Raw genomic sequence first — 15,094 nt, 5'->3', positions numbered from 1 at the left:
ACGAATTTACAATCTGCGCGTCGAGACCCCAAAAGGTTTATCGATTATCCGGTTAATTAGCGGTTTCGTCGGCTGGTACTTTATACTGCGACGACCCGGTGACTCATTTCCGCGAGCGGCAAAAAAACTGGCTGTCCACGATTCCACGCTCGTTCATTAGCAAACTAATAGTATCTTTGCGCGCTAAATGCGCGGATAAATATCTGGTAGTTCCGATGAGAAATAACCGGCTCAATTATGGGACCACTTGTTACGCTCATACATTAGGAGCCGTGCGGACTCGTTTATCGACCCGCCTACGTCGCCGTGTTTAAATAAGCGAGCAACGGTGAAAACCGAGAGGCGAAATTATATTTCCGGCCAAAAATGTTGCGATAATATCGAGCTTCGTTAACGCTCTTGCCCGCGCTTGCAAATGGTCCAAACGCCGGGGCTACACCGATCGATTGCTGTAAGTGATATTTTCGAACGCGGTAATTGATCCAATTACGACGAACAACTGTTTCGCAGGTGGCACGGTAGAGTAGGGGAAAACAGTCGAATTTTAGGCAGTACATAGATTAGACCTAATTTACAGTTTACAGTTCGTTGACACTGCGGTAAACTCCCGCCAAGAATTTTGCAGCAATCGTTTACGTGTAAGCTGACATTCTATTATCCGTTTTTTAATACCCTATATATGATATATATCTATATTTCTCTATTCTACTCCGATCGACACGTTCCGTTGACAAGTTAACATACAACTGCAGTAACCACGTTAATAGAGTACAATATTAACAATAAAGTGTTTTATATAAAGTAAACGTAGGGGAGGAAAACCATTTTGATTATTATGTCATTAGTTGTTGGGATATTTTTATTCGGAAATTTTTGTTAATTTTTTTCAGTTCCTTTTCCATGAAAGGATTATTCCTTGCCGAAACTACAAAAATGTGATATTAACCAAAGACGCCAAGAAGATTTCTGTAATTTAAGATTAGACTGCAGTTACAATGAATAAAAAAGCAGTACTTACAATATTAATACCAAAATTACTTTACTTTGTTACACTGTCGCGTTCGCGAATGCGCTTGTATTATTCAATGCAATGAGTTTACAAAATGCATTTCTTAAAAATGTTAAAAATAAAGCAAAGGGTCGTAAGAGAAACTCATCGACTCCACGCGTTCTTATAGTAAAAGAACTGACCTTTCGAATGTTTCAAACTACAGTTAGATAAGTCGTTTTGTTCTCTGTTTTTTTTTTTATTACTTTGTCCTAAAGAAAAGTATATATGGCAATTCTCTTCGACCCGTTAAAACTAACAACACAGACACATTTGTGTCCATTTGTCTGTATTTGTTCCCATTTATTTTGATTATCGAGGTCCCACTTATAATTCGTACAGTATTATCGAACGATAACGTTATCGTTGGATTGCGGAGTCCTTGATAAAATAGGTAACTGAAAAATCGTATTCTCACGGGTCGCCTCGCCGCAAGAACGAGTCCGGTGGCTCAGGAAACGATTAAACTCCCTCTCTATAGAAAGACGGTGGCGATGTTGCAACGGCTCGCACTTGGCGTGGTTGATTGTTGGAAAAGTTCGAGATGTGCTGTTTCGCCTAGTTCTCTCACAAACCAGTGTTCTCTGTAATCCAGCTGCGAAGAACTGTAACGCGCGTGTACACGCCCGGGTAAGATGGGCGCGCGCACCCGATACCCCATGACACGATCCCGATTAGTTTCCCGTATTGCACCATTGGTCCGCCGCTGTCACCCTGCAGACAGAAGAATATGTTGTCAACAGACTTTTCGCTTCAGAGAACAAATGTAAACACGAGGCGAGACAGTCGATAGTCAAAATTTTGTGTAGCTGTTGCAAGTGATAATGGGCGAACAGACTTGTATTTTCCCTGCTATTAACATATTCATGGCCGCGCCGAAAACTTCTCAAAATTTCATAGAATTAAAATATTTTTAGTTAATTACATTAAACTTGCAAAGCAAAGTTATACGGTTATCAAAATTACTGTGCCTTTGGTTTCTTCTTGGGCATAATTAACATTATATTTATTTAATCTGCTAAAGTTAAAAGAAATATTAATTATTATTTCTCGTTCCCTCGTAGTTACTGCGATAGTCAAAGGAATCCTGATTAAGAATATTCCTTGTGTTTTGTTTCTGACAAATAAAACCGCTGGAATCATGGCAAATATAAGGGCAACAGTTTTGACTACTTCTCGTTGTAAAAATTTTTAAACATCGTTGAAAGAGTTAATAGATCTACAGTATGAAAAACGTCGATGCAAGAAATTGCATAGTTTCTTTATAAAATAAATACCAAGCAAACGAAAAAAAACGCGCTCTAGACTAAAATACCTCCTCGACTTCGTTCAATTTCTTCTGTTGAATTTTCTCAACCCAACAAATGTATGTAAATACATACCGAGATGTGTTCATCTATAAATCCACGAGCCACGCGCAATACGCTTCTCTTTAGAACGAAGCATCGTACATAACGTCTTCGAAACGGTGTTCCGAAAATAACGAAGCCAGTTTCAATTTTTGCGAGTGAGTTAACAAGAGCTCGAAGGAATTTAATTAGGAAACTTCTCATTAAACTGGCCGGAAGAACCGCGGTACTCAATTAAAAGGCACGTATCCCCTTTTATCCGATTGGAACGACATCCGTGATACCATTCGAATTCGTGAGTGGAGATATCGGGAGGGAAATTGCAACGAGTTCGAGACGCGAGTTTCGTCGATAATGAACGAGGTCGGAGAAGTATCGTTGAATTAAATTCAGTCAACGAACACAAGAAAGCAACAAATAATTGGACTGTAAAGGGTTAACGATGCTGTTTCGTGGGCCATCCGGGCAAGATATTCGCCATACATCCGGTGAAAATCGATACAGCTGGCCACGATATATTATCCTCTACTTCCCGTTGCACCGATACGGCGCGGCGCGGCGCGGTGCATTTTACTTGCGAAACCCCCGGCAATTCTCACGTTGTTACAAAACTGAGAACCCGATAAAACGGAAATAAAGATATCAGCCAGCAGTCCTTGCCGCGTAACGGCGATCTACGCTGCCGTATCGGCTCCGTTTTCATCTAATATTTGTAAAACAACTTCCGTCAAATTTCGTTCTAGATTCTTTTGTTCTTGAATCACATTCGCGTTAAAGTTCCTCGAAACGTTTCCACGATTAGGTAGAAATATTCCAGATTTTGTGGATAAGGTAAAATCACTTACATTTTATGCTTTTCAATCCGAGTGTTTTTTCTATCGATATCTCTCAGTTAGTCTTCCACTAGAAATCGATGATACTAAGCTAGGGATAAGTGTATGTCGATTTTGGAAGCTGTATCACGTGGTAACGATAAAGATAAATATATATGCTGAATTTTTCACGAGTACGATATCTACAGGCTGTCCCATAATTATGTTAAATGGAAAATTATTATCTCATTTTATTATCTTATGGAAAGGGGTGATTCCTGGGGTCGTTTGAAGTAACTTTTTCCTTTACAAAAATGTTCAACGTTAGGCGTTTCATCCGTTGTACTTCTTGTAAGAATGAGTCTGAGAAATACGAAGTCGCAGGGAATGTATTTCTGCGAAGCAACTTAAAATACATTCTTAACGTAGAAAAGCTGGTTAGCTAACAAAAGGCTCTGTGAATCGTTAACAAAATTATCAAATAAAGCTGTGACTGTTGTGCCGGCACTTGCCTCCAGTTAAATATTCAATAGGAAATACACGCCGGAAATTGGAATGCAAGAATAGATGCAGAACTGACTTCGTTGCATGTTCCGGTAACTGTGACATAAATCAATTTATTTTCAAGATATTTTTGTTTCAGTGACAGAGTAGATAATTGCTTAATACAATTCCTGCAATTTCCCTAAAACGATTCCACGTTGTCGTAATGCAACTAACAAAGATTAAGTTAAGGTATCGTTTTAATTAGATAATCGACAAACTATGTTTGAGGTAAAAGTAATTAGTGTCAACGTATATATATTTCTGCACAGCAGTTGCAATTCTCTACGAGATAAATAAAATTAACTCTGCGCTGTTACATCGGGTCAAAATGAAATTAACAATTAATTCAATATACAGTAAATTCTCCCTAATTGACGCTCAGATTGTACACAAAGTGGACAATTTAAGAAGCGGAGAGAGAGAAAAATTAAATGCGAATCATTAAAATTAAATAATTTGCTGGCTCAATATTCCTATTTGAGGAAGCTGTAAATAATTGATATTCCACAATAAGGTTAACTTAAGTTAAATGTGTTGCCGTTTTTAAATATTATAAGAGATATTGTAATTAAAGATGACAATACAGTTCATTTAAGACTATTATGGATTACTTTAAATTTCTAATTATTATATGTTATTCGTAATAATTGATACATCAGAGAATTTAAAAGTAAATTTTAATATTAATTGAAATTGAAATTAGTAAAAATATTCTGAAATTCAGTTCGCCTCGCGGAGCGAAGGATTACATGTTATAAACGTCGACTTCATTCTAGTTCAGTGGAGAGAAGGTTATTTACCAAAGACACCCGCATACTTCCAGGTAAATTGGTTTTTGAGATATTTGAGGTATTCTTGGCAGTTACACTATTTCGGAGTAGATAAGTGGTGCTCCATTTCCAAGGCCCATAACATTGCCAATTTTTCGAATACCTTTAGAGCAATGTAGGGTCATGAAACACATAACTGTAAGACCGTCGGGATATTGACCAGGACATCCAGATAAAACTCGAACTCGTGAAAAAGATTTCTGATGGTAATAATTTTCTATTTATTAGACAACTGTAGATGAAAACCTTCTACAGTTAGTCTTTCTAACATATCTGTATAAACGTCTATCCGGAGCTCATCTTCGCTACTACTTGTGTCATGAGACTCGTTCCTGTTTTAACGTTTTGCCATTGTTCTAATAAAAGATATGAATAAATACATAGGTTGAAAATTTCTAATCGTTATTATTAACTCACAAGATGATATTTACCAAAAAAACTTTTACCAAACAATTTATTTACCAAGAGAAGAATCACTTTTCCGATTTTCTCACTCGTTAGATCTATCTATACCGCTCGACGCTTCGAACCAGACCGAGTTCAGCTTTGAAAATCTTTTCCTCCAGATTTTATGATTCTAAATCTCACTATACAGTGCGTGCTATGTTCGCGTACCGACCTTCCTTCTCCAAACTTGCCTTATCGCTCTTTTCAAATGGCGCGTTTGAAGTGCTCGGACCGTCGTGAGCACGCCTCTCGCGTTCTCGTCGAAACCCGCTGACATTTCTTGTACATATCTTAGTAATTTTACTATATTTCGATTTGATTTCTTGTGCCATTTCAAGAGAAAACTTCAGGGAAACATGCATGTCTGAAAAAGTTGCGCTGAAACAACTCAATTCCCCGTAATCGCTAATAAACTTGAATGTCCCACTCGAGGGGACATCCGAGTGATATGCTAGAATTACGATGTCCCACGAGAGGAGACAGCGGAGTGCAAAGGGTTAAACGACAATCAGTGAAAAACAATTACCTGGCACGCGTCCTTCCCGCCCAGATTTACATAACCGGCGCAGATCATTCTCCTCGTGATCGGCCGGGTGCCGTAGAGCTGGGCGCACTCGGTATTAGAAACGAGGGGCACCTCGACTTTACGTAACTGGTTGGTCAGTCGGCCGTTGCTCTTCGACACTCCCCAGCCAGTCACCACCGCCTTGGTGCCAGCTTGGTAATGATCAGCGACCGGTGCCAGGAGGATCGGCCGTACTCGGCCCCCGTAGACCAGCGGCTTTTTCAACTGAAATTGTAATTGGTTTCAGGTAACGGCGAGCGGCGGCAACGAACACGAACGCCCGGAGAGGCTGCGCGCATTGCGGAATTGATTGTGAAACGGTAATTGAATTCTTTGGCTTTATTCGACGGGGGACGCGTATCGCCCCGTTAATAAATAAACTTCATCGATCGCGGACGCAGAGTACGCTCGGACCGGTTACGTTCTCACCGTTGAACAATGCGCTCGAAGTCGACCCTTCTGCTGCTCGAACACACAACTCTGCATTTTTAATGCGTTAACTGCTCCATCAGCGCGCGGAGGAGAAAATGACCAAGTTTGCGTCGAAAACATAGAACTTTTGACAGAAATGGGATAGAGGGATGATTTTAAATTCTGCTTAAAATGTTCTAGAATAATGGGAGAATTGTAGAGAATGTCGCACGAAGAATTTTCGACGTTGAAAATTCCTGTTACATTCGATACTTTCGATAAAATTTCAGTTTCTCCATTATGATATGTGATTGGATTGTTTTCTCGACGTCATTTCCCATTGATTCTGTCGCTCCGATTTTAAATCCTTCAGCAAGATTTGTATACAGGCCAGAATTGGAGAAAAAAGAACGATTTAATTCAATATTCTCTTTGAAATAGTTTTACAACCATTTGGTTTATTCGTGTGCGTGTAATGGCGAATAATTAATCATAATAATTCTAAGTAATTCTAAGTAAGTAATTTTCCCTCATTCTAGAATATTTTAAATTTAATTTAAATGGAGTTAGTAGAGACTGGATTTAAAAAAAACTATGGCCGAGGAATTGCAAAGAAAACAGAATTAGAATATAACGAAATGATAAACGACGTTTCTGTTAAAACATGAGCCTCGAAGCAGGACAGAACGTTCCGGAATACCTAGTGTTTACTTGGCTATCCGCGAGCCTCGGTAATACGATATCGTCAGCACAATACGAGAGAGATCCTATATTTTCTTTGCGATTTTACAAACAATACCGGACACGATCTGACCTCGATGAAAGTACCGGATTCCGCACGAACGGCCATCGAGCCGTAGAGATGCTGATGCTTGGAAAACAATTCGTTGAACCGATTGGAAAAGGGCATAACATCGTGGAAGCTCATGGTGTTTATGTAAGTAAACTGATACAGAATTAATCCGGTGGATGGTACGATTTTATCAAGATTTTATACTGTCTCGCCCGAAAGAATAATTCACTAGATTTGCTGCGTTTAAGACAGTATTTTTTAAGTGAAACAGTACAATTATTGTGAATTTATATATATTATACTATACATGAAAAATTATTTATATCTAATCTAAGTTAATAATAATTATTAACATTATTATTATATATAATGTACATATAAACAAGAATGAGAAGCTTCAAAATCAGAAAGGAAGACTTAAAAAGATTGGAATGTGTTTAAGAAATAAGAAGGAAGATGAATCGAAGAAAAAGGAAGTTTGCAAGGCTTTTAATTTAAAACAGCTTCAAACTAAAGATAAAATCAATATTACCTAATAAAATATTTATTGAAACAGTGTATCTAGTTATTTAGGTATTAGATTATAGCTCGATAAATTAGGAGAAATATTAAAATAAAGTACGATCGAAGCTTCATACCATAGTAATTGGTACATTTCTCCTACATCTAGAAGTACATTCCCTGCATCAAAGAAGATATTTCTAATAGAAACCTTAATGTACACGCTGCTGTCTGGGCCACAAAACCGTTGCTAAATCCAGAGCGATAGGTAGAATTAAATTGGAAAAGGTAACTAACTTAAAACTTACTTCGCGTTTCAGGACTATTTGCCGACGGAATAGTTTTGGTTTACTTCGGTAAGTGTGTGAAATATTTCCAAATCCAGCAACCCAGTCACCATGCACCGGGCTGTCAAAATGTTTGTTAAAGCGAACCCGAAACACGCGATCAAACTTCTCGACTCTAATCTAAAATGTGGACGCCACTCACCCGAATTAGAGCTATATCGTAATCAGAGTCCCTGGGATCGTACATCTCGTGGGTAATGATTTCTTCAGCGTCGACGACTATTCCATCCTCCTTCAGGTCGGAAGTGCCGGCCTTTATCGAAATTAATGGAGCGAAGGCTCTGGAACGGAAAATTATTATAAAACCAAAATGACAGAGGACTGTGTAAAAATATTTGCAGGATGTTTTGGAAATTATTGGAGAGCCGAGAAGACGTAAGAATGATATTACAAATAAAATTTTATATTACGACAGTTTACGATTTTATGGTAAGAATTTGGTATTTGAATCATCTTGTTTTTAAAATAATATCTATTTTGAAAAGTAACGATCTCCAATGGACGAATTCAGTTAAAATCAATGAAATCGGCTGCTCTGCTCTCCTATAAAATTCGATATATCCTGCTGTCTTCTGAATATGTGCTTCAGAATTAGACATCGATTTCCTATTCATGCATTCACGATCTTTTTAGTTATGCTCCCTTCGATCAACCTGGCTAGTTGCTTTTGAAAAGTTTATCTAAACTAAAAATACATGTTTCCGTAAATATTGAAATAGTTGAAAACTAAATCCACGTATAATTATATACAGAGCTGTGTGAAAGTGTCCACCAGCACAGTATAAATATTTCGAATTATGGAAAAAATGTACTAAATGTTCATTTTTTAAAATACATGCATTTTCTACATATATATATATATATATAAGAATAAACATTAAGTTGAATCGTAGCTATTGTTATGAACATTTGTATTATAAAACTTATACTTTTGTTCGGTACAACGGATCACAGATTCTATCAAAATTTTGCAAATAATTAATAATTGTCCACCGGAATATCAAAATTTGGAGATTTGTACTTTCGTCGTGTCTCGGATAACCGGACTTCTCGTTAACGTCAAGTTGTCTATTTGTCCGCGATGTCCGCGGTAACAATAAATTTTCGTTACACGCTGGATAACGTGATTCATAAATTCAGCTAAGCGTCGTTAAAAAAAAGATCCATGCACAGTTGACGAAAAAGTATGCGTACCTCTGGACACAGTGCGCGGCGGTAACGACCCATTCCTCGCTAATGATAGCGCCACCGCATACGTGACGATTGTTATATCGGAGGGACACCTATAAATTTCGCCGGTATATCAATTTTGCGAATCATCGGCCCCGACAGCCGTGAAATTCGCAATGTTTCCCCGTATAATCAGCGCAGCCGTGTTAAGCACGGATTTGCATTCTTTTTGTCCGTAGACCGGAGATTTTGTGAAAGGCAAACTGATTATCGTCTGTTGAAACGAAAAATGTCTCGTTATTATCAGACTCTCTGTCGCCGCTTCGCATTGAATAACAATAGCCTTGAAATTTTATTCCGAACGAAAAATATCGGAGGCAATTAATTTTGGGGAACGTTTCATTCGAATAAAAGAAATCTTGTCGCGTTAATGTGAGCAATGCCTTACTTTGTCTTAGATCTAAGATTATAATTACACTGCGAATTTTATGCATTTATGATGGAAACGAGTAGGTCGAATACAAAGCAGTAAATGCAGGAGAAAAATTTCATGATGCTTTTCGATTGTGTTCCAATTATTAGAAGTGTTAAGGATGAAAATACAACCTAATATAAATAAATAGTCTTTTGCAAGTGAACGTATACTTTCGTCCAATTCACGGTTTTTCTACAAATAGTAATTTTCTTGAAAAGGTTAATATTCATTGTGTCCGCGAGTATCGCAAAATTTCTGTTCACCGAGTTTATCTTCCGTGAATATTTACATGATTGGGAGAAATGGAAATGCATCAGTTTTAATCGCGTCAATAAACGACCTAAAAGGGAAGTTAATTTTTCATTTTATTCATCGTTGTACAGCTTTGTTGCATTTTACAGAAAAACGACAAGTGATTCTATTACGAATTGTCAGAACAAAGGAACTCGTACACGTAATTCTACCATCGTTTGTTTGGTCTGAATTTATGGTTGTTTGGTCTCTTTCCCTCTCTGTGGTATCTTCCTTCTAATTACTTCAAATGGAACAATAGATCGAACGATAAACAATGAGTACATCATAGAAACTAGATTCCCGTCTTTCGATATTTGTAGCATCGGAACACTCACCTGGTACGGATGATCATCGATATATGCTGGCTGGCCTCCAACAATGCGACTCTCGTCATCGACTGAAAGAATCAATCGTTGAGTTACCGTTTTCCACTTGCAAGGCTATTGTAGAAATTCTAATTAGAGCGTAGCACTGGCCGTCGTGTTTCGATGGGACTTAATCGGCTCCCTTAAATCGAAAACAATCGGACCAGCGGGAAAGAGGTGCTCGTGATTTCGCGACAACGCACAGTGGGGTGATTTGTCCGATTTCGATGGCCAAAATTATTTGTTTCACTTATCGTGTCTGCTAACTTATTTTTTAGTATTTAAAAATAGAAAAAATTATTATAAACGAATATAAATTAACGATGAAATATTATTTATATTATTTATATTATTTGATGGATTCAAAACCTGCCTATTTAACTTATTCATGGTATTTTAGAATAGTGAGAATAATTTTGAATATTAACAAACAAATATTATTATTAATCGCCTTGCATGGAGGCTAGATAATTATTTAAAAACATCTAAAAATTGTAATATTTTCTCGGCGGATCGTGCGAATAACGAACAGCACCGCGCGTTAATTTGCGACGTGAAACGCGTCCCGACTCGAGCCGATCGGTTCGCGTGGATATCCTTTTGTATCGCAGAGTGGTTCGGCTCTGTTTTTACACGGCTGATGTACTTTATGGAGATTGAGTGTACTTACGATGCAGTAAAAAGAACTGCGACAACGCGACTGGCACGAACGGCGACCACAGAAACAGGAGGAAGGTATACATGGCGGGAACTTGCCGAAGGAACTACTTCTCCGCCATCTGGCTCGCCCTTCTTTTATTTCGATATTCGGGTTAATTGTCGTTCGTATCAATTTACTTGGACACGACGAAAAATTTCCGATCCACGAAAGTCTCGGACCGCTGACCTGGATTCCGCGTCGATTACGCAAAAAGGAGAAGGACTGAAACTGAAATAAAGCGTCAGCGCCGCCTGCGCAACGGCCGATTAAATCGTTCATTTTGGACAAAGTCATTAAGTGTGGTCTTAACGCGAGTCGGCTTTAAATGTGTCTGTTTACGAGTGCAACAAGATAATTCATTGCGTTAAATGCTGAAACGAGCGGTAATATTTTAAAAGAACCGTTTCTGCGACTGGACGCTTCACAAGTCCTGAAATTTTGACACGTCGAGTGCCGAAAATCGACCTTGAAAATTCTGAATAAAATCTAAGTAATTTGATTAATGATATTGAAAAAAGAGAAATAAAGTTTTTAATAGTGAATGCTATTCATTCTAGTAAAATTCAGTTTGTTGGAATAAGGTGAGGTGTATCAATTACTGCGGGTGTAACCAAGACTTCGGAATTTGTTCCTATTAAAGTTAAAATACGTAGAAATTAATTTTTGGTCTGGAAAAAAATTTATACGATTCAATAAGAATTTCTTCTGGCTGAAGAAATGGAAATATTGTTCCGTCATTCTCATAGTTTTCATATATTAATATTTGAAGCAACAGCCTTTATAAAAGATGTATAAGATATAAAGATTCCTTATATTATTTAAATACCTGTTTTATTACAAAAAGAACATGGAAAGGACCTTTCCTTGCATTTTTCGTAAAAAATTAAACCCCCAGTATTACGTACACTCAATTATTATATGTTGTATCTATTAATCATAACCTATAAGGTAGGCCTAATAACCCACCCTGATCAAATCCCCATTTGTTGTTAGCAGCGAATAATGAAAAAGATTGAAAAGTATTCTGGGATAAATAGTTAATACGAATATAAAAGCTTTAATAAATATATATATAATCTGTCAAAAACCAGCTCATTCCATTACCTTAATGAGTTTTCTACGTTTTTACTCATCATAACAAAGTTTTCATATATAAAATCTACATAATAAAATAATAATAATAATAATAATTTATACATGACTCTTTTTCGTCCGCAGTAATTCGTACAAAATGACATTTATTCGATTGTCGATATTGTTCTTATCTTAAGTAACAATTTCAAAGTTTTCTCCTTTTTTTCATGTTTCAAAACACAAAATTCTTGATCAAAGATCATTGAAAAATCGTTTCTTTCATAAAAAATAAAGAGAAATAGTGAAAAGAGAGCTTGTTACCGCAGTGCTTTTACCTTATATTGCAATAAAAATTATTTTTAAGAACTAGTACAAAATTAGGGTCGCCCATATGCGACCGACGCGGCACTCAACGTGGTAATGGTACACTTCGATTGTTTCATGGGATAGGTAGGTATAAATAATAAATAAAATAAACGACTAAGTCGAACCAATAAGGTGATATTATCTTTTCCATGTTATGACTTTCGCGTCCTACAAACTGAAACCAATTTTTTCGCCTTCAAGTTCACTTCAAGGTAACGGTGTGCAGGCCGATGAACTCATCTTGACACCGACTACCACGTAGCGTTATTTTAAGATATAATGATCATGAAAAAACCGTTGAAATGACACTCGTAAGATTATTTTTTATCATCACGCAGCCTTAAAATCATGTACATCCCATTTAGTCATTTTGTCTTACTTGTTGAAAATGTCCTTTGGAATGTGTCCTTTGGGACGTTTTATCTTCTCAATGAGTAGAATACGAAGAAATTTTTATAAAAATTGACCTTGAAAAAATCGGAGAAGGTAAATTTTGCGATCGATTTGTTTAACAGATCTTCGCCGATTCGATGGTGTAGAATCAAGCTATGCAGCTCATGACATAATTTCTCGACTCTTTGTACGAAGTCACAACGAAATCGGTGACTTAAAGGCCTTGCACCGTTGCAAGGGTTGGGACCAGTGTATTCAGGAAAGGTCATTACGCAAAGCGACGCATGCGCAAGGAGTCTCTCACAGCGGCGTCATGCGCCAGCCGAGCTCGCCTCTCATTGGTCACTGTTTTTTCTTAATAACTCGTAAACAAAACGGCGGATTGTATTTTCGCTAAGGAAAAAGTTACTTCAAATGACTTCGTGAACTCCCTTCGTGAGCACCCTATATATCATCAACATATGAATATCGGTTAACAGATTGAGTATCGATTCGCTGTACTGGTCGCTGGAACACTTTGAACGATCCAGTTACCAACTGGCAATAAATCCGACACTTCGTTCCGCACAACCTAATAGAAAACATTTTCGATCTCTTCTTTTATAAACCTAAATTTAGAACACGGACGCAGAGGCGATCACTTTACGATCTAATGCATCTCCGACAAAAGTGCACGAAATTCCATAAAACCGTTGTTCCGGTGGCGATGGGTACGCCGACACCGTCGCGTCGTGCCGCTTACGATCGCGAAGGAACACGGTAAACTTCGTTCGGAATCGATACCGGTTCTCCTTAGAAGACGGAAATGCCGATCAACGGCGGCACGTACAATAGCGACGCTCGTTCCGTCGGCCTTTACGAGTCGGCCACCTGTGCCGAGCTGGAAAACCGACTGGGAATTCGGGCACGTATACGCGTCAGCTGTAAAATTAATAATTTCGAACGAATAATTCGATGACGTACCCACTGCCCTGACCCGGGGAAAGGTGAGAACGTCCCGGCGCCTATCGGTTCAAGTGTTTCCCTCTGTGCCCTGTGTACTCGGTTGTGCACACGTAGGGTCGAGGGGACGCCTTTTCATTAGCGAGCTTCATTCCAAACAGGTAGTTCTTTCATCAAGCCCCCGTTTCTGTGTACCTGACTCACTTTTTCACTCTCCCGTTCTCTCTCTTATTCTCTCTGTCTTTGTCTTTCTCTGTCTCCCTTTGTATGCCTCTCCCCCCCTCTCTCTCTTTCTCTCTCTTTCTTTCACTCTACAGCTTTCTCACTCTCTTTCTCTCTCTCTCTCTCTCTCTCTCTCTCTCTCTCTATATATATATATATATATATATATATATATATATATATATATATATATATATATTTATTATATTATATATTATTACTATTCTATATTTTTTATATATATTTATAATAATATAATAATATATTTTATATATTATTATAGATTTATTATATATATATAAGAGAGAGAGAGAGAGAGAGAGAGAGAAAGAGAGAAAAACAGAGAGAGATATGAAAGGAAACAAATATATATATATATATATATCAGGTTCTTTCGTGCTTGTGTGGGAGCGCGGCTGTTGCTTCGATCGCGTTGTCGTGGGCATGTATTTTGTTCAAATGTACATATGCACTCTCAAACGGCCGGCCGTTTCAAAAAAGATGCACTTAGCACGGAGGAGCACTTCAGGATTTGAAAGTGTTTACGAGAACACGTATTTACCGGTGTGACACTCGTAGAGATTCCATCCACCTTGTTTTTATCGTGCCGTGTTTTTAGAAATCCGTTCGACTGAAGACTCGCACATTACAATTTCTTCGCAGATGTTCATTTTCTTTGGGTTTATTGAGCACTGGCTAACAGAGGAAGATACAGTTTCCTTGCTCGAGGAGTTGCTTAATTATGAACTGTAACTTCTTCCTGTAGTTGTTCGCAAGTCATTCTATTCGGTGCTGTCATTACCATTTTCGCTTGAAAAGTCACGAACATTTTAAAATGCATCAGCTGATATTTTTGTATGTTACAATACTTTCAACTTCTTTCCATACGTGGAAGCCACCGATGCTATTAGGTGGGAGTCCGCGGACAGATTTGGACCCGTTTAGAGACATTCTCGGGGCCAGGTGGTGACCAAGCACAGTTGTTATATAGCCGGCTAAATCGTGACGGCATGCGGCACCGCAATTCGGATCACGTGACGAGGTAAGGAGTAGCAAGTGCGAGAAGGCTGGAAGTCGTTAATGCCACCTCCCACTTGCTACTGCTTGCCTAGTCACGTGATACGAGCGCCGGTGACGTCAGAATTTAGCTGGCAGTATACCAATACAGAGCCAACTGAGCTGGAAGTCAACGTTACAGTAATTTCTCCCTAATTCGCGTTCAGATTGCGCACAAAAATGGATAATTTGCGAAGCGGAGATACGATTATTCGAGCACGATTAATCGAGCGGCTCGTTTTTATAGTTGTTGACAATCGGTAACTATAAAGACGAGCCGCAAAGCTCGAATAATCGCATAAATCGCGAATATAACATTATAAATTTTAAATTCAAATTACTTTAAATTATAAATTTTAATTTCCAATTATATAAAATTATAAAATTT

At 38.0% G+C, this 15,094-nt stretch overlaps 1 protein-coding gene across 1 annotated transcript; it reads right to left on the bottom strand.

Moving 5' to 3' along the window:
- Window positions 1–841: 841 nt before the first annotated feature.
- On the bottom strand, window positions 842–10,867 carry LOC143260002 (trypsin-7). The gene is made up of 6 exons (XM_076524420.1): window positions 10,624–10,867; window positions 9,924–9,985; window positions 8,844–8,932; window positions 7,792–7,930; window positions 5,559–5,822; window positions 842–1,762 (listed from the first exon to the last, which is right to left on the bottom strand). Exons 1-6 carry the CDS (start codon window positions 10,694–10,696, stop codon window positions 1,616–1,618), a joined length of 774 nt encoding a protein of 257 aa, XP_076380535.1. The 5' UTR covers window positions 10,697–10,867; the 3' UTR covers window positions 842–1,615.
- Window positions 10,868–15,094: the final 4,227 nt, after the last annotated feature.

The sequence above is a fragment of the Megalopta genalis genome, chromosome 9, assembly GCF_051020955.1.
Source record: "Megalopta genalis isolate 19385.01 chromosome 9, iyMegGena1_principal, whole genome shotgun sequence".
In the NCBI taxonomy this organism is placed as follows: domain Eukaryota; kingdom Metazoa; phylum Arthropoda; class Insecta; order Hymenoptera; family Halictidae; genus Megalopta; species Megalopta genalis.
Note: the sequence above shows the minus strand (reverse complement) of the source record. Positions and strands in the feature narration are given on the sequence as shown.

Excerpts from the sequence above, each read along its gene's own strand:
- LOC143260002 (XM_076524420.1), bottom strand. The coding sequence starts at position 10,696 with ATGTATACCTTCCTCCTGTTTCTGTGGTCGCCGTTCGTGCCAGTCGCG. Across the intron at positions 7,931-8,843 it reads GCCGCGCACTGTGTCCAGAG|AGCCTTCGCTCCATTAATTT; the intron begins GTACGCATACTT and ends TTTCCGTTCCAG. Across the intron at positions 1,763-5,558 it reads GCGGGAAGGACGCGTGCCAG|GGTGACAGCGGCGGACCAAT; the intron begins GTAATTGTTTTT and ends TTCTGTCTGCAG.